At 60.9% G+C, this 19,432-nt stretch overlaps 1 protein-coding gene across 1 annotated transcript; it reads right to left on the bottom strand.

Annotated features, from left to right (window-relative positions):
* Positions 1-369: 369 nt before the first annotated feature.
* LOC137467431 (glycogen [starch] synthase, muscle-like) lies at positions 370-19,430 on the bottom strand. Its single transcript, XM_068178933.1, has 7 exons — positions 19,424-19,430; positions 18,938-19,075; positions 15,506-15,622; positions 12,038-12,219; positions 6,826-7,017; positions 3,068-3,254; positions 370-541 (listed from the first exon to the last, which is right to left on the bottom strand). Exons 1-7 carry the CDS (start codon positions 19,428-19,430, stop codon positions 537-539), a joined length of 828 nt encoding a protein of 275 aa, XP_068035034.1. The 3' UTR covers positions 370-536.
* Positions 19,431-19,432: the final 2 nt, after the last annotated feature.

The raw sequence follows: 19,432 nt of genomic DNA, 5'->3' as shown, positions 1-19,432 counted from the left end.
GGGGATTTTGGGGTGCCCCAGGTGTGTTTGGGGATTTTGGGGTGCCCCAGGTGAGTTGGGGTCACACCTGGCTCACACCTGAGCAGGTGCTCGGCACCAGCAGCAGTGACAGGGGTGGGATATTGGGGTGCCCTGGCAGGGTGGAGGATTTGGGGGGATTTTGGGGTGGCCCAGGTGGATTGGGTGGATTTTGGGGTGCCCCAGGTGTGTTTGGGGTCACACCTGAGCAGGTGCTCGGCACCAGCAGCAGTGACAGGGGTGGGATATTGGGGTGCCCTGGCAGGGTGGAGGATTTGGGGGATTTGGGGGGATTTTGGGGTGGCCCAGGTGGATTGGGCGTATTTTGGGGTGGCCCAGGAGGACTTTGGGGTTCCCCAGGTGAGTCGGGGTCACACCTGGCTTGCGCTTGAGCAGGTGCTCGGCCTCGGCGGCGGGTGACGTGGGACACGGTGGTCAGCACGTGGGCGCAGTGCGCGGCCGCGCGCTCCAGGCAGTACCGGTGGTAGATCTGCCGCTCCCCTGCCTCCTTGTCCACGTCAAACTGGGGACACGGACACACCTGAGCTCACCTGGGCACACCTGAGCTCACCTGGGCACATCTGGGGGTCACCTGAGAACCTCCAAACCCTGATCTGCCGCTCCCCTGCCTCCTTGTCCACGTCAAACTGGGGACACGGACACACCTGAGCTCACCTGGGCACACCTGGGGGTCACCTGGGCACACCTGGGGGTCACCTGAGAACCCCCCAGCCCTGATCTGCCGCTCCCCTGCCTCCTTGTCCAAGTCAAACTGGGGACATGGACACACCTGGGCACACCTGGGTGTCACCTGGGCACACCTGAGCTCACCTGAGAACCCCCAGCCCTGATCTGCCGCTCCCCTGCCTCCTTGTCCATATCAAACTGGGGACACGGACACACCTGAGCTCACCTGAGCTCACCTGGGCTCACCCGGGCACACCTAGGGGTCACCTGGGCACACCTGAGCTCACCTGGGCACACCTGAGAACCCCCAAACCCTGATCTGCCGCTCCCCTGCCTCCTTGTCCACGTCAAACTGGGGACATGGACACACCTGAGCTCACCTGGGCACACCTGGGGGTCACCTGGGTGTCACCTGAGCTCAGCCAGGGGTCACCTGGACCCACCCAAAACCCCACAGAGAGCCCTGACCCCAGGTGTGTCCCCAGGTATGTCCCCAGGTGTGACTCACGCTGTGGCTGCTGCAGAAATCCCCGCTCCCGGTGCGCAGGTACCGGCCCAGGTGTGTCCCCAGGTGTGTCCCCATGTCCCCAGGTGTGTCCCTGACATACCCAGGTATGTCCCTGACGTCTCCAGATACGTCCCCACATCCCCAGGTGTGTTCCCACGTCCCCAGGTGTGTCCCTGATGTCCCCAGGAATGTCCAGGTATGCCCAGGTGTGTCCCCACGTCCCCAGGTGTGTCCCCACATCCCCAGGTGTGTCCCCAGGTGTGTCCCTGATGTCCCCAGGAATGTCCAGGTATGCCCAGGTGTGTCCCCACATCTCCAGGTGTGTTCCCACGTCCCCAGGTGTGTCCCCAGGTGTGTCCCTGATGTCCCCAGGAATGTCCAGGTATGCCCAGGTGTGTCCCCACGCCCCCAGGTGTGTCCCCACGTCCCCAGGTGTGTTCCCAGGTGTGTCCCTGATGTCCCCAGGAATGTCCAGGTATGCCCAGGTGTGTCCCCACGTCCCCAGGTGTGTCCCTGACTTTCCTGGGTGTGTTCCCAGGTGTGTCCCACTCCCCCCAGGTGTCCCCAGGTGTGTTCAGGTAAGCCCAGGTGAGTCCCCACGTCCTCAGGAATGTCCAGGTGTGCCCAGGTGTGTCCCCATGCCCCCAGGATGCTCTCAGGTCTTCCCAGGTGTGCCCTGACTTTCCCAGGTGTGTCCCACTCCCCAGATGTGTCCCCAGGTGTGTCCCCAGGTGTGTCCCATCCCCAGGTGTGTCCCATCCCCAGGTGTGTCCCACCCCCAGGTGTGTCCCCAGGTGTGTCCCACCCCCCAGGTGTGTCCCCAGGTGTGTCCCCAGGTGTGTCCCCCCCCCCAGGTGTGTTCCCAGGTGTGTCCCCAGGTGTGTCCCACCCCCCAGGTGTGTCCCATCCCCAGGTGTGTCCCCAGGTGTGTCCCATCCCCAGGTGTGTCCCCAGGTGTGTCCCACACCCCGGGTGTGTCCCCAGGTTTGTCCCCAGGTGTGTCCCATCCCCAGGTGTGTCCCATCCCCAGGTGTGTCCCCAGGTGTGTCCCACCCCCCAGGTGTGTTCCCAGGTGTGTCCCCAGGTGTGTCCCACCCCCCAGGTGTGTCCCATCCCCAGGTGTGTCCCCAGGTGTGTCCCACCCCCCAGGTGTGTTCCCAGGTGTGTCCCCAGGCGTGTCCCCAGGTGTGTCCCTAGGTGTGTCCCCAGGTGTGTCCCACCCCCCAGGTGTGTCCCCAGGTGAGTCCCCAGTTGTGTCCCCAGGCGTGTCCCCAGGTGTGTCCCACTCCCCAGGTGTGTCCCATCCCCAGGTGTGTCCCATCCCCAGGTGTGTCCCCAGGTGTGTCCCATCCCCAGGTGTGTCCCCAGGTGTGTCCCACCCCCCAGGTGTGTCCCCAGGTGTGTCCCCAGGTGTGTCCCACACCCCAGGTGTGTCCCAACCCCAGGTGTGTCCCCAGGTGTGTCCCCAGGTGTGTCCCACCCCCCAGGTGTGTCCCACCCCCCAGGTGTGTCCCCAGGTGTGTCCCACCCCCCAGGTGTGTCCCCAGGTGTGTCCCACCCCCCAGGTGTGTCCCATCCCCAGGTGTGTCCCATCCCCAGGTGTGTCCCCAGGTGTGTCCCACTCCCCTGGTGTGTCCCAGCCCCCCAGGTGTGTCCCATCCCCAGGTGTGTCCCACTCCCCAGGCGTGTCCCCAGGTGTGTCCCACCCCCCAGGTGTGTCCCCAGATGTGTCCCCAGGTGTGTCCCACCCCCCAGGTGTGTCCCAACCCCAGATGTGTCCCCAGGTGTGTCCCACCCCCCAGGTGTGTCCCAACCCCAGGTGTGTCCCCAGGTGTGTCCCCAGGTGTGACTCACGCTGTGCAGGTTGTTGTAGAAGTCCACGCTCCCGGCGCACAGGTAGCGGCCCCAGCAGCGTGGCGTGCGTGGTGAAGATGGTGGCCACGGGCAAGCGCCGGGCGCGGCTCAGCACCAGCCCCAGCCCCGCCAGCCACTCGTGGAAGTGGCCCACGATGAACGGCCGCTCCTCGCTCTGCGCCGCAAACTGTCCCCAGGTGTCCCCAAGGGTCACCAGGTGCCACCAGGGCCACCGGGTGTCCCCAGGTGTCACCTGAGCCCGGCACGGGGCGCTCAAGGTGTCACCGCCGCACCTGGTGTCACCACAGCCCACCCAGGGACCCTCCCACTGTCACCGTCGTGTCACTGTCGATGTCCCCAGATGTCCCCAAGGGCCACCAGGTGTCACCAGGTGTCACCAGGTGTCCTCAGGTGTCACCAGGTGTCACCGCTCAAGGTGTCACCGGCGCACCTGGTGTCACCACAGCCCACGCAGGGACCTTCCCACTGTCACTGTCGTGTCACTGTTGATGTCCCCAGATGTCCCCAAGGGCCACCAGGTGTCACCAGGTGTCACCAAGGGGCACCAGGTGTCACCACATGTCACCAGGTGGCACCTGAGCCCGGCACGGGGCGCTCAAGGTGTCACCACCACACCTGGGTGTTGTCCCAAGGACCCTCCCACTGTCACTGTCGTGCCATTGTTGATGTCCCCAGGTGTCCCCAAGTGTCCCCAGGTGTCCCCAAGTGCCACCAGGTGTCCCCAAGTGTCACCAGGTGTCACCAGGTGGCACCAGGTGTCCCCAAGTGTCACCACGGTGGCACCTGAGCCCGGCACGGGGCGCTCAAGGTGTCACCGCCACACCTGGTGTCACCACGACCCACCCAGGGACCCTCCCACTGTCACCGTCGTGTCACTGTCGATGTCCCCAGATGTCCCCAAGGGCCACCAGGTGTCCCCAGGTGTCACCAGGTGTCCCCAGGTGTCCCCAAGTGCCACCAGGTGTCCCCAAGTGTCACCGCGGTGGCACCTGAGCCCGGCACGGGGCGCTCAAGGCGTCACCGCCACACCTGGGTGTTGTCCCAAGGACCCTCCCACTGTCACTGTCGTGCCACTGTTGATGTCCCCAGGTGTCCCCAAGTGTCCCCAGGTGTCCCCAGCTGTCCCCAAGTGTCACCAGGTGTCCCCAAGTGTCACCGCCGGTGGCACCTGCACTCGGCACGGGGCGCTCAAGGTGTCACCGCCACACCTGGTGTCACCACAGCCCACCCAGGGACCCTCCCACTGTCACCGTCGTGTCACTGTCGATGTCCCCAGATGTCCCCAAGGGCCACCAGGTGTCCCCAGGTGTCACCAGGTGTCACCAGGTGTCCCCAAGTGCCACCAGGTGTCCCCAGGTGTCACCGCGGTGGCACCTGCGCCTGGCACGGGGTGCTCAAGGTGTCACTGCCACACCTGGGTGTTGTCCCAAGGACCCTCCCACTGTCACCGTCGTGTCACTGTCGATGTCCCCAGGTGTCCCCAGGTGTCCCCAGCTGTCCCCAAGTGTCACCGCGGTGGCACCTGCACTCGGCACGGGGCGCTCAAGGTGTCACCGCCACACCTGGTGTCACCACAGCCCACCCAGGGACCCCCCACTGTCACCGTCGTGTCACTGTCGATGTCCCCAGATGTCCCCAAGGGCCACCAGGTGTCACCAGGTGTCCCCAGGTGTCCCCAGGTGTCACCAGGTGTCACCAGGTGTCACCAGGTGTCACCGCCACACCTGGTGTCCCCACAGCCCACCCAGGCACCCCCCCACTGTCACTGTCCCTGTCCCCAGGAGTCATTGTCACCCATGGTGGCACCAGGGCGTCCCCAGGAGGACCCCAAACCCTCTGGAACTCCCCCAAACCCGCTCAGGGACCCCAAAACCATCTGAGGAACCCCAAAAAACCCCTCAAGGACCCCAAAACCATCTGAGAAACCCCAAAAAACCCCCTCAGGGACCCCCCAAACCCCCTCAGGGACCCCAAAACCATCTGAGGAACCCCAAAACCCCCTGAGGAAATCCCAAATCCTTTCAGGAACCCCAAAACTCCCTCAGGAATCTCAAATTGCCCTGAAGAACCCCAAACCCTCTGAGGAACCACAAAACCCCCTGAGGAACCACAAAACCCTCAGGGACACCCCAAAACCTCTCAGGAACCCCAAAAACCACGGGGGGACCCCAAAACCCCCTGAGGAACCTCAAAATTCACCTCTCCCAAGAACCAGGCCACAAGGAAGCCGAAGAGAACGGAGTCTTTGCGTCGCAGTCGTACCAGGGCACCCAAAACCACCTCAAACCCCCTCAGGGACACCCCAAAACCTCTCAGGAACCCCAAAACCCTCTGAAGAACCCCAAACCCCCAGAAGGAACCCCAAAACTCACCTCTCCCAAGAACCAGGCCACAAGGAAGCCGAACAGAACGGAGTCTTTGCGTCGCAGTCGTACCAGGGCACCCAAAACCTCCCCAAAACCACCTCAAACCTCCCCAAAACCCTCTGAGAAACCCCAAAACCACCTCAGACCTCCCCAAAACCCCCCGAGGAACCCCAAAACCTGCTGGTGGACCCCCAAACCCACCTCTCCGAGGAACCAGGCGACGAGGAAGCCGAAGAGGACGGCGTCGTTGGCCTCGTGGTCGTACCAGGGCACTCAAAACCTCCCCAAAACCACCTCAAACCCCCTCAGGGACACCCCAAAACCTCTCAGGATCCCCAAAACCTCTGGGGGAACCCCAAAACCCTCTGAAGAACCCCAAACCCCCAGAAGGAACCCCAAAATTCACCTCTCCCAAGAACCAGGCCACAAGGAAGCCGAACAGAACGGAGTCTTTGTGTCGCAGTCGTACCAGGGCACCCAAAACCTCCCCAAAACCACCTCAAACCTCCCCAAAACCCTCTGAGAAACCCCAAAACCACCTCAAACCTCCGCAAAACCCCCCGAGGAACCCCAAAACCTGCTGGTGGACCCCCAAACCCACCTCTACGAGGAACCAGGCGACGAGGGAGCCGAAAGAGGACGGCGTCGTTGGCCTCGCGGTCGTACCAGGGCACCAAAACCTCCCCAAAACCACCTCAAACCCCCTCAAGGACACCCCAAAACCTCTCAGGAACCCCAAAACTCCCCCGAGGAACCCCAAAACCTGCTGGTGGACCCCCAAACCCACCTCTCCGAGGAACCAGGCGACGAGGAAGCCGAAGAGGACGGCGTCGTTGGCCTCGCGGTCGCACCAGGGCACCAAAACCTCCCCAAAACCACCTCAAACCCCCTCAGGGACACCCCAAAACCTCTCAGGATCCCCAAAACCTCTGGGGGAACCCCAAAACCCTCTGAAGAACCCCAAACCCCCAGAAGGAACCCCAAAATTCACCTCTCCCAAGAACCAGGCCACAAGGAAGCCGAACAGAACGGAGTCTTTGTGTCGCAGTCGTACCAGGGCACCCAAAACCTCCCCAAAACCACCTCAAACCTCCCCAAAACCCTCTGAGAAACCCCAAAACCACCTCAAACCTCCGCAAAACCCCCCGAGGAACCCCAAAACCTGCTGGTGGACCCCCAAACCCACCTCTACGAGGAACCAGGCGACGAGGGAGCCGAAGAGGACGGCGTCGTTGGCCTCGCGGTCGTACCAGGGCACCAAAACCTCCCCAAAACCACCTCAAACCCCCTCAAGGACACCCCAAAACCTCTCAGGAACCCCAAAACTCCCCCGAGGAACCCCAAAACCTGCTGGTGGACCCCCAAACCCACCTCTCCGAGGAACCAGGCGACGAGGAAGCCAAAGAGGACGGCGTCGTTGGCCTCGCGGTCGTACCAGGGCACGCCGATGGCGCAGCTCTCCCAGAGCTCGCCCTTCCAGCGCTCCAGGCTCCAGGCCGTGGCCCCCACGTCCAGCAGCACCACGGCCGGGCTGCCCTCGATCAGCCAGCGCCCAAAATGCACCTGAACCCCAAAATTTTGGGGGTTCCGAAATCGTCAGAACCCCAAAATGCCTCTTTGGGGTCAACTTTGGTGGTTTGTGACCCAAAAATGGGGAAATCCCAAATCCCAGCTTCACCCTAAATCCCTTCTTTGGGGTGATTCCCATCAGGTAACACCCAAAATGCACCTGAACCCCAAAATTTTGGGGGTCCCGAAATCGTCAGAACCCCAAAATGTCCATTTGGGGTCAACTTTGGTGGTTTGTGACCCAAAAATGGGGAAATCCCAAATCCCAGCTTCACCCTAAATCCACTCCCGGGGCTGTCCCTGATCAGCCAGCACCCAAAATGCACCTGAACCCCCAAAATTTTGGGGGTCCCGAAATCATCAGAACCCCAAAACGTCCCTTTGGGGTCAACTTTGGTGGTTTGTGACCCAAAAATGGGGAAATCCCAAATCCCAGCTTCACCCTAAATCCACTCCCGGGGCTGTCCCTGATCAGCCAGTGCCCAAAATGCACCTGAACCCCAAAATTTTGGGGGTCCCGAAATCATCAGAACCCCAAAACGTCCCTTTGGGGTCAACTTTGGTGGTTTGTGACCCAAAAACGGGGAAATCCCAAATCCCAGCTTCACCCTAAATCCCTTCTTTGGGGTGATTCCCATCAGGGACACCCAAAATGCACCTGAACACCAAAATTTGGGGGTCCCGAAATCGTCAGAACCCCAAAACGTCCCTTTGGGGTCAATTTTGGTGGTTTGTGACCCAAAAATGGGGAAATCCCAAATCCCAGCTTCACCCTAAATCCACTCCCGGGGCTGTCCCTGATCAGCCAGTGCCCAAAATGCACCTGAACCCCAAAATTTTGGGGGTTCCGAAATCGTCAGAACCCCAAAATGCCTCTTTGGGGTCAACTTTGGTGGTTTGTGACCCAAAAATGGGGAAATCCCAAATCCCAGCTTCACCCTAAATCCCTTCTTTGGGGTGATTCCCATCAGGTAACACCCAAAATGCACCTGAACCCCAAAATTTTGGGGGTCCCGAAATCGTCAGAACCCCAAAATGTCCCTTTGGGGTCAACTTTGGTGGTTTGTGACCCAAAAATGGGGAAATCCCAAATCCCAGCTTCACCCTAAATCCCTTCTTTGGGGTGATTCCCATCAGGGAACACCCAAAATGCACCTGAACCCCAAAATTTTGGGGGTCCCGAAATTGTTACCACCCCAAAATGGAATAAACCTCCCCAAAAATGGGGGTAGATGACCCCAAAAAATGGAATAAATTACCTCAAAAACGGGCTAAACCTCTCTTAAAATGGCACAAATGACCCCAAAAATGGGCTAAAAGTTCCTAAAAGCAAAATAAGCATCCTAAAAATGGAATAAATTACCCTAAAATGGGATAAATGATCCTAAAAAGGGGATAAACTACCCTAAAAATGAGATAAATGACCCTAAAATTTGAATAACAAACCCTAAAAATGGAATAAACGGCCATAAAAATTGGATAAATGGCCTAAAAATCAGATCAATTATCCTAAAAATTGGATAAATTACCCCGAAAACGCCACAAATTACCCCAAAACTGCCATAAATGCCCCCAAAAATGGAATAATTGACCCCCAAAATGCCAAAAATGCCCCCAAAATTAGAATAAACTACCCTACAAATGCAATAATTGATCCCAAAAATGCCATCAACTACCCCAAAAATGCCAAAAATGTCCCCAAAAATGCCAAAAATTACCCAAAAATGTCATAAACGACACCAAAAATAGAATAAATTACCTGGAAAATGCAAAAATTGATCCCAAAAACGTCCTAAATGTCCCCAAAAATGCCCAAAATGACACCAAAAATGCCATGAACGACCCCAAAAATGCCAAGAATTACCCCAAGAATGCCAAAAATTACCCCAAAAATGCCCTAAATGACCCTAAAATTGCCATAAACGACCCCAATAATGCCATAAAAGACCCCAAAAATGCAATAAACGACCCCAATAATGCCATAAACGACCCCAAAAATGCCAAAAATTACCCCAAAAATGCCCTAAATGACCTCAAAAATGCCATAAACGACCCAAAAATGCCATAAATTACCCCAAGAATGCCAAAAAAGACCCCAAAAATGCCATAAATTACCCCAAAAATGGAATAATTGACCCCAAAAATGCCATAAACGACCTCAAAAATGCCCTAAATGACCCCAAATATGGAATAATTGACCCCAAAAATGCCATAATTGACCCCAAAAATGCCCTAAATGACCCCAGAAATGGAATAATTGACCCCAAAAATGCCATAATTGACTCCAAAAATGCCCTAAATGACCCCAGAAATGGAATAATTGACCCCAAAAATGGAATAATTGACCCCAAACCCCACAGCCGCCCCCAGGCGGGGCCGGAGCCCCCCTGGCGGGGCCCCTCCCCCACCCCGGGCCCCTCCCCCCCCCACCCTGACCTTTGCCGGGGGAGGGAGGGGCGGGGGGGGGCGCTAAAAATAAACCCCACGTGCCCGGGGTGGGGGAGGGGCGGCTCCGGGTGTCCCCAACCCCCCCCGGGGACACTCGGGGCCCTTCGGGTGCCACCAAAATGGCCCCAAACCCCCCCAGGACCCCCCCAAAACCCCCCCAAATCTGTGGGGACCCCCAGACCCCCCCCAAATTCACCCAAATCTGTGGGGACCCCCCAGGACCCCCAAAATCTCCTCCAGGACCCCCCCCAAAATCCCCCCAAATCTGTGGGGACCCCCCAAGACCCGCCAAATTCACCCAAATCTGTGGGGACCCCCCAGGACACCCCAAATTCACCCAAATCTGTGGGGAGCCCCCAGGACCCCCCTAAAATCCCCCAAATCTGTGGGGAGCCCCCAGAACCCCCAAAATCTCCTCCAGGGCCCCCCCAAAATCCCCCAAATCTGTGGGGACCCCCAGGACCCCCCAAAATCTCCTCCAGGACCCCCCCAAAATCCCCCAAATCTGTGGGGACCCCCCAGGACCCCCCAAAATCTCCTCCAGGACCCCCCCAAGATCCCCCAAATCTGTGGGGACCCCCTAGGACACCCCCAAAATCTCCTCCAGGACCCCCCCAAAATCCCCCAAATCTGTGGGGACCCCCAGGACCTCCCCAAAATCCCCCTAGGACTCCCCCAAGTCACCCAAATCTGTGGGGACCCCCAGGATCCCCAAAATCTCCTCCAGGACCCCCCCCCCCCAAATCCCCCAAATCTGGGTTATTCCCCCCCCATGGGAAAACCTCCCCCACCCCTGGGACCCCCAAAATTTGGGGGCTCCACTGGGAAGGGGGGAGGTCCTTGGGTGCCCCCACCTCCCCCAAATCTGGGGGTGTCCCCAGTCCTTGGGACCCCCGACCACAAAAATCCCCCCCGACCCTATAACTCCCCCTGACCCCATAAACCCATCCTGACCCCATAAATCCCCCTGACCCCATAAATCCATCCTGACCCCATAAATCCCCCCTGACCCCATAAATCCATCCTGACCCCATAAATCCCCCCTGACCCCATAAATCCATCCTGACCCCATAATTCCCCCTGACCCCATAAATCCATCCTGACCCCATAATTCCCCCTGACCCCATAATTCCCCCTGACCCTATAACCCCTTCCCCGACCCCATAAACCCATCCTGACCCCATAAACCCCCCCGACCCCAAAACCCCTTCCCTGACCTCATAAATCCCCCCCGACCCCGTAACTCCCCCTGACCCCATAACTGATTCCTCAACCCCATAACTCCATCCTGACCCTATAACTCCTTCCCTGACCCCATAAATCCACCCTGACCCCATAAATCCCCCTGACCCCATAACTCCCCCCTGACCCCATAACCCCTTCCCTGACCCCATAACCCCTTCCCGGACCTCGTAGCCCCTTCCTTGACCCTATAAATCCCCCCCGACCCCATAACCCCTTCCCTGACCCCATAACTCATCCCCCAACCCCATAACTCATCCCCCAGGTGCGTCCAGGTGTGCCCAGGTGTGCCCACCTTGCAGCCCTGGGCGTTCATGGCTTTGTGGGTGGCCCCCCAACCCTTGGGATCCTCCAGTCCCCTGACCCCATAACCCCTTCCCTGACCCCAAAACCCCATACCCTGACCCCAAAACCCCATTCCCTGACCCCAAAACCCCCTCCAGGTGCCCCCAGGTGTGCCCAGGTGTGCCCACCTTGCAGCCCTGGGCGTTCATGGCTTTATGGGTGGCCCCCCAACCCTTGGGACCCTCCAGTCCCCCGACCCCAAAATCCCTTCCCTGACCCCATAACTCATCCCCCAACCCCATAACCCCCTCCAGGTGCCCCCAGGTGTGCCCAGGTGTGCCCACCTTGCACCCCAGGCATTCATGGCTTTGTGGGTGGCCCCCCAACCCTTGGGACCCTCCAGTCCCCTGACCCCATAACCCCTTCCCCGACCCCATAACCCCTTCCCTGACCCCAAAACCCCATTCCCTGACCCCAAAACCCCCTCCAGGTGCCCCCAGGTGTGCCCAGGTGTGCCCACCTTGCAGCCCAGGCGTTCAAGGCTTCACAGGTACCCCCCCAACCCTTGGGACCCTCCAGTCCCCCCGACCCCATAACCCCTTCCCTGACCACAAAACCCCATTCCCTGACCCCATAACCCACTCCAGGTGCCCCCAGGTGCCCCCAGGTGTGCCCAGGTGTGCCCACCTTGCAGCCCTGGGCGTTCATGGCTTTGTGGGTGCTCTCCAACCCTTGGGATCCTCCAGTCCCCTGACCCCATAACCCCTTCCCCGACCCCATAACCCCTTCCCTGACCCAAAAACCCCACTCCCTGACCCCATAACCCCCTCCAGGTGCCCCCAGGTGTGCCCAGGTGTGCCCAGGTGTGCCCACCTTGCACCCCAGGCATTCATGGCTTTGTGGGTGGCCCCCCAACCCTTGGGACCCTCCAGTCCCCCGACCCCAAAACCCCTTCCCTGACCCCAAAACCCCATTCCCTGACCCCATAACCCCCTCCAGGTGCCCCCAGGTGTGCCCAGGTGTGCCCAGGTGTGCCCACCTTGCAGCCCTGGGCGTTCATGGCGGCCAGGGTGCGGCGCAGGGCGGGCTGGGGCGGCTCCAGCAGCTCCACCTGGGTGCGCACGGCGCTCTCCACGTAGGGCCCCACCAGCACGTAGCTCTCGCCCCACTCGTCGGCCGTCACCCGCGCCTTGGTCTGCAGCACCGTGTAGATCCCCCCCACTGGTTTTGGGGGGATAGCGGGGTCAGGGACACCCCAAATCCATCCCAAATCCACCCCAAACCCATCCTAAACCCATCCCGAATACCTGACCATCATCCCAAATACCTGGAACCCCCAAATCCCAGTCCTGAACACACCCAGGATCCCATGGATCACTCACAGGGCAGCACCGTGTAGATCCCCCCCGCTGTTTTTGGGGGGATAGCGGGGTCAGGGACACCCCAAATCCACCCCAAACCCATCCCGAATACCTGACCATCATCCCAAATACCTGGAACCCCCAAATCCTAATCCTGAACACACCCAGGATCCCATGGATCACTCACAGGGCAGCACCGTGTAGATCCCCCCCACTGGTTTTGGGGGGATAACGGGGTCAGGGACACCCCAAATCCATCCTAAATCCATCCCAAATTCCTGACCATCATCCCAAACACCAGGAACCCCCAAATCCCAGTCCTGAACACACCCAGGATCCCATGGATCACTCACAGGGCAGCACCGTGTAGATCCCCCCCACTGGTTTTGGAAGGATAACGGGGTCAGGGACACCCCAAATCCACCCCAAATCCACCCCAAATCCATCCTAAATCCATTCCGAATACCTGACCATCATCCCAAATACCTGGAACCCTCAAATCCCAATCCTGAACACACCCAGGATCCCATGGATCACTCACAGGGCAGCACCGTGTAGATCCCCCCCACTGGTTTTGGGGGGATAACGGGGTCAGGGACACCCCAAATCCACCCCAAATCCACCCAAAATCCATCCTGAATACCTGAACATCATCCCAAATACCTGGAACTCCCAAATCCCAGTCCTGAACACACCCAGGATCCCATGGATCACTCACAGGGCAGCACCGTGTAGATCCCCCCCACTGGTTTTGGGGGATAGCGGGGTCAGGGACACCCCAAATCCACCCCAGATCCATCCCAAATCCACCCTGAATGCACCCCAAATCCACCCCAAATCCCTGAGATCAACCTGGACACCTGGGACACCCAAATCCCAGTCCTGGACACACCCAGGATCCCCCAAAACTTCTCCAGGACCCCCCAAAACCCCTCAGGGACACCTGGGACCCCACAAAATCCCTCCAAGACCCCCAAAGTCCCACTGGGACCCTTCAAAACCCCTCCAGGACCCCCCAAAACCCCTCAGACACACCTGGGACCGCCCAAATCCCCCCTAGGATCCCCCAAAATCCCCGTCGGATCCCCCAAAACCCCTCCAAAACCCCTCAGGGATACATGGGACCCCCAAATTCCCTCTGAGACCCCACCAAAATCCCCTGGGAACTCCCCAAAACTCCTCCAGGACCCCCCGAAGTAACTCAGACACACCTGGGACCCCCCCAAATCCCCCCTAGGATCCCCCAAATTCCCCCTGAGACCCCCAAAATCCCGTTTGGAACCCCCAAAACCCCTCCAGGACCCCCCTAAAAACCCCTCCAGGACCCCTAAAATCACCCTGGGACTCCCCCAAACCCCCTCCAAGATCCCGCAAATCCCCCCTGGACCCTCCCAAAACCCCTCCAGGACCCCTAAAATCCCCCTGGGACCCCCCCAAAACCCCGCAAATCCCCCCTGGAACCCCCCCAAAACCCCTCCAGGACCCCCCTAAAACCCCTCCAGGACCCCTAGAATCCCACTGGGACCCCCCCAAACCCCTCCAGGACCCCTCAAAAACCCCTCCAAGACCCTGCAAATCCCCCCTGGAACCCCCCAAAACCCCTCCAGGACCCCCCCAAACCCCTCTAAGACCCTGCAAATCCCCCCTGGAACCCCCCAAAACCCCTCCAGGACCCCCCAAAATCCCCTTGGGACCCCCTAAATTCCCCTGGGACCCCCCAAAACCCCTCCCGGGGCTGCCCCGGTGCACTGTGGGACACGATGATGCCCCGCGGCCGCGGAGTTTCCCACAATGCCCCGCGGGAGGCGCTGGACCGAGGCCCCGGAGTATCCCAGGATGCACCGCGGCTCCCGTTAACCCCCGGGAGGGACCGGGACCCTCCCCAAATCCCCAAAATACCCCAACTGGGGGGGGGCTTGGGGGGATCCAGGGGGATTTTAGGGGTCCCGGAGGTGATTCTGGGGGGTCTCAGGTGTCTGGGGGATTGTGGGGGGGGGTCCCAGGAGGGATTTGGGGGTCCTGGGGGGCTCAGTAGGGATTTGGGGGGGTCCTGGGTGGGTTCAGGGGGGATTTTTGGGGTCCCAGGGAGGCTCAGGATGGATTTGGCGGGTTCCAGGAGGGATCTGGGGGGGTCCTGGGGGGATCCAGGAGGGGTTTGGGGGTCCCAGGAGGGATTTTGGGGGGGGGGTCTCAGCTGTCTGAGGGAATCCGGGGGGCTGAAGAGGGATTTGGGGGTCCCAGCAGGGATTTGGGGGTCCCAGGGGGGGGTTCAGGAGGGATTTGGGGGGGGTCCCAGGAGGGATTTGGGGGTCCCGGGGGGAGTTCAGGAGAGATTTTGGGGGGTCCTGGGGGGGCACAGGAGGAGTTTGGGGTCCCAGGGACATCCAAAAGGGATTTAGTGGGGGGGGGGGTCTCAGATGCCTGAGGAGATCTGGGGGTCCCAGGAAGGGTTTGGGGGGTCCTGGGGAGCTCAGGAGGGATTGATTTGGGGGATCCCAGGAGGATTTTGAGGGGGGGTCTCAGGTGTCTGAGAGAATCCAGGGGGGCTGAGGAAGGATTTGGGGGTCCCAGGAGGGATTTGGGGGTCCCAAGAGGATTTGGGGGATCCCAGGAGGATTTTGAGGGGGGTCTCAGGTGTCTGAGAGAATCCAGGGGGTCCCAGGAGAGATTTGGGGGTCCCAGGATATTTTTCTTGGGGTTCCCAGGATTTCGAGAAGATTCCCAGGTGTTTTTTCTGGGGTGGGGGGGGTGTTTTTGGGGTGTTTTTATTTTTTGGGGGGGAATTCCCAGGTGTTTTTTGGGGGTTTTTTTTGGGATGTTTTTGGGGTGTATCTGGGGTGTTTTTATTTTGGGGTATTTTTTGGGGCGTTTCATTTCGGGGACGCTCCCAGGAGGTTTTTGGGGTATTTTTCTGGGGTGTTTTTGGGGTGTTTTTGGGGTTCTATTTTGAGGTTATTTTCTTGGGGTATTTTTATTTGGGGGATATTTTTTTTGGGATATTTTTATTTTGAGGCAGCGGTATATTTTTTGGGGTATTTCATTTCGGGGGAAGCTCCCAGGTGATTTTTAAGGTATTTTTTGGGGGGTGTTTTTATTTGGGGGATATTTTTTTGGGGGGTGTTTCTATTTTGGGGAGGGGGTCTCACCTTTGTTGGCCACCTCCCAGGCCACCTCGAAGAGCACGACGTTGTCGGGGGCGCCGGACCCCCCCAGTCCTCCAGGCCCGGCAGGGAGCTCACGGACACGCTGCGGGCCAGCGGCATCTGGGCACCCCGAAATTTGGGGGGGTTGGGGTCACAGAGAGGTCACGGGACCCCCAAATTGGGGGGGGGCACCCCCAAAATATCAGAGGAGCCCCCACCCCCACAGGAAAGGTGCAAACCCAAAAATGGGGGGAGAAAACCCAAAAATAGGGGGGGGACCCTGATATTTGGGGGGGTTGGGGTCACACTGAGGTCACGGGACCCCCAAATTGGGGGGGGCACCCCCAAAATATCAGAGGAGCCCCCACCCCCCGCGGGAAAGGTGCAAACCCAAAACTGGGGGGAGAAAACCCAAAAATGGGGCAGGGGGGGACCCAAAAATGGGGGGCTTGTGGGGGGGACCCCGAAATTTGGGGGGGTTGGAGTCACAGAGAGGTCACGGGGACCCCCAAATTGGGGGGGGGGGCACCCCCAAAATATCAGAGGAGCCCCCACCCCCACGGGAAAGGTGCAAACCCAAAACTGGGGGGAGAAAACCCAAAAATGGGGCGGGGGGGGACCCAAAAATGGGGGGGACCCTGAAATTTTGGGGTTTTGGGGTCACAGAGAGATCACGGGACCCCCAAAATGGTGGGGGGGTCACCCCCAAAATATCAGAGGAGCCCCCACCCCCCACGGGAAAGGTGCAAACCCAAAATTGGGGGGAGAAAACCCAAAAATGGGGCGGGGGGGGACCCAAAAATGGGGGGGGGACCCTGATATTTGGGGGGGTTGGGGTCACACTGAGGTCACGGGACCCCCCAAATTGGGGGGGGGGCACCCCCAAAATATCAGAGGAGCACCCACCCCCACGGGAAAGGTGCAAACCCAAAACTGGGGGGAGAAAACCCAAAAATGGGGCGGGGGGGACCCAAAAATGGGGGGGGGACCCTGATATTTGGGGGGGGTGGGGTCACACTGAGGTCATGGGACCCCCAAATTGGGGGGGGGTCACCCCCAAAATATCAGAGGAGCCCCCACCCCCACGGGAAAGGTGCAAACCCAAAATTGGGGGGAGAAAACCCAAAAATGGGGCGGGGGGGACCCAAAAATGGGGGGGGGGACCCTGATATTTGGGGGGGTTGGGGTCACACTGAGGTCACGGGACCCCCAAATTGGGGGGGGGGCACCCCCAAAATATCAGAGGAGCACCCACCCCCACGGGAAAGGTGCAAACCCAAAACTGGGGGGAGAAAACCCAAAAATGGGGCGGGGGGGACCCAAAAATGGGGGGGGGACCCTGATATTTGGGGGGGGTGGGGTCACACTGAGGTCATGGGACCCCCAAATTGGGGGGGGGGTCACCCCCAAAATATCAGAGGAGCCCCCACCCCCACGGGAAAGGTGCAAACCCAAAAAATGGGAAGGGGACCCCAAAAATGGGTGGGTTGTGGGGGGGGGAGCTCGGGAGTTGGGGTTTTGGGGTCACAGAGAGGTCACGGGACCCCCAAAATGGGGGGGGACCCCCAAAATATCGGAGGGTGCCCCCGCCCCCATGGGAAAGGAGTGATCCCAAAATTGGGGGGGAGAAAAGCCAAAAGTGGGGGGGGGGGAACACAAAAGATGGGGGGGATGTGGGGGGGACCCCGAAATTTGGGGGGCTTGAGGTCACAGAGAGGTCACGGGACCCCCAAAATGGGGGGAGGCTATTTTGGGGGGGGTTGGGGGGGGGGGTCTTCAGAACTTTGGGCAACCCCAAAGTAGGGGTTGGAGGGGGATGGGGGGGAAAGGCGAGGGGGGGTCCTCACAATGAAAACCCCACATGGGACCCCCCCCACCCATGGGACCCCCCCCATGACCCCTTCCCCACCCATGGGACATCCCCCTCCCCCAAAACCCCATAATCCCCCACAGGAGCCCCCCCCCCCCCAGGAACACAGGACCCCCCAGGACCCCCCCACCCATAAGACCACCCCCCCCCCCCCAGTACCCCCATAACCCCATCCAGGACCCCCCCCCCCCCCAGGACCCCAAAACCGCCCCATAACCCCCCCAGGACCCTCACCAAGACCCCCCCCTCACCCATGGGACTCCCCCCCACCACGACCCCATAACCCCCCCCCATCCATGGGACCCCCCCCCCCCCATAACCCCCCCAGGACCCCCACCAAGACCCCCCCTCACCCATGGGACCCTCCCCCACGACCCCAAAACCCTGCCTCAGGACCCCCCCATCCATGGGACCTCCCCCCCAGAACCCCCCCAAGACCTCCACCAAGACCCCCCCTCACCCATGGGACCCCCCCCCCACGACCCCATGACCCCCCCCCATCCATGGGACCCCCCCCCCCAGAACCCCAGAACCTCCCCAGGACCCTCACCAAGACCCCCCCTCACCCATGGGACCCCCCCCCCCACGACCCCATAACCCCGCCCCAGGACCTCCCCTCACCCATGGGACCCCCCCCCTCACCCCATAACCCCCCCAAGACCTCCACCAAGACCCCCCCCTCACCCATGGGACCCCCCCCCCACACGACCCCATAACCCCCCCATCCATGGGACCCCCCCCAGAACCCCATAACCCCCCCAGGACCTCCACCAAGACCCCCCCTCACCCATGGGACTCCCCCCCCCCACGACCCCATGACCCCCCCCCCATCCATAGGACCCCCTCCACGACCCCATAACCCCCCCCATCCATGGGACCCCCCCCAGAACCCCATAACCCCCCCAGGACCCCCACCAAGACCCCCCCTCACCCATGGGACCCCCCCCACGACCCCAAAACCCCACCCCAGGACCCCCCCATCCATGGGACCCCCCCCACGACCCCATAACCCCCCCAGGACCCCCACCAAGACCCCCCTGTCACCCATGGGACCCCCCCCACGACCCCATGACCCCCCCCCATCCATGGGACCCCCTCCAGAACTCCATAACCCCCCCAGGACCCCCCCACGACCCCAAAACCCCCTCAGGACCCCCCCAAAAGCCCCCTCAGCTCCTCCCAGCCTCACCCTCCCCCCCCCCCCTCAAAACCCCCTTTGGGACCCCCCCCCACCCATGGGTGCCCCCCTGTGCCCCCCCCCCCCCCAATCCAGCCCCCCACCCCCAGGACCCCCCTGAGCCCTCAGCGCCCCCCCCCCACCCTCACGGGACCCCCCCCCAAGGGAGCCCCCCCCCACCGCTCCAAACTTCTCCAGGAGCACCAGGACCCCCCCGCGGACCCCCCCGGCCCCACGGGACACCCCCCCCCCCCCCCCACGCAGGAGACCCCTCCCCGTGGGGGGGTCCCGGGAGGGTCCCGGGGGTCTCCGGTGGGGGGGTCCCTTTAGCCGCCCCCCCCCCCATCCCCTCACCTCCCCGCGCTCCCGCAGCTGATCGCGGACTGACCCCTCCCGCCCCCCGTCCGCCCAGGCCACGCCCCCTCCCCCCGCCGCGGCCACGCCCCCCGGCGCTGATTGGTCGAGGCGGGGGTGAGAGGGGGGACGGGAGGGAGGGGCGGCACGTGGGGGGGGTGAGGGGGGGCGGCTTAAAGGGGCAACGGCGCTTTAAAGGGGCAACGGAGGGGGGGGAGGGGATTGAGGGGTTGGGGGGGCTCTAGGGACTCTAGGGAAGGTTGTGGGGCGCTGTGGGGTGTCCATGGGACGGTTTGTGGGGTGGCTATAGGGCAGGGTGTGGGGCTGGATATGGGGCAGGTTATGGGGCAGGCTGGGGCTGTGGGGTGTCTGTGGGGCCGGTTACAGCAGAGTTATGGGGTCATGGAACGTCCATGAGGCAAACGATGGGGCTGCGCGCCGTCTATGGGGATTTTTGTGGGGTTTGGGGGCCGTGCTGGGCTAGGTTATGGGGCTCTGGGGCAGCTTGGTGCTGTGGGACAGCTCATGG

This window comes from Anomalospiza imberbis, unplaced genomic scaffold (genome assembly GCF_031753505.1).
Source record: "Anomalospiza imberbis isolate Cuckoo-Finch-1a 21T00152 unplaced genomic scaffold, ASM3175350v1 scaffold_620, whole genome shotgun sequence".
NCBI classification, from domain to species: Eukaryota; Metazoa; Chordata; class Aves; order Passeriformes; family Viduidae; genus Anomalospiza; species Anomalospiza imberbis.
This window is presented reverse-complemented; position numbering and strand designations above follow the sequence as displayed.

Excerpts from the sequence above, each read along its gene's own strand:
- LOC137467431 (XM_068178933.1), bottom strand. Across the intron at positions 15,623-18,937 it reads GCGGACGGGGGGCGGGAGGG|ATGCCGCTGGCCCGCAGCGT; the intron begins GTCAGTCCGCGA and ends CGGGGTGCCCAG. Across the intron at positions 3,255-6,825 it reads TCGCCTGGTTCCTCGGAGAG|TTTGCGGCGCAGAGCGAGGA; the intron begins GTGGGTTTGGGG and ends ACCTGGGGACAG.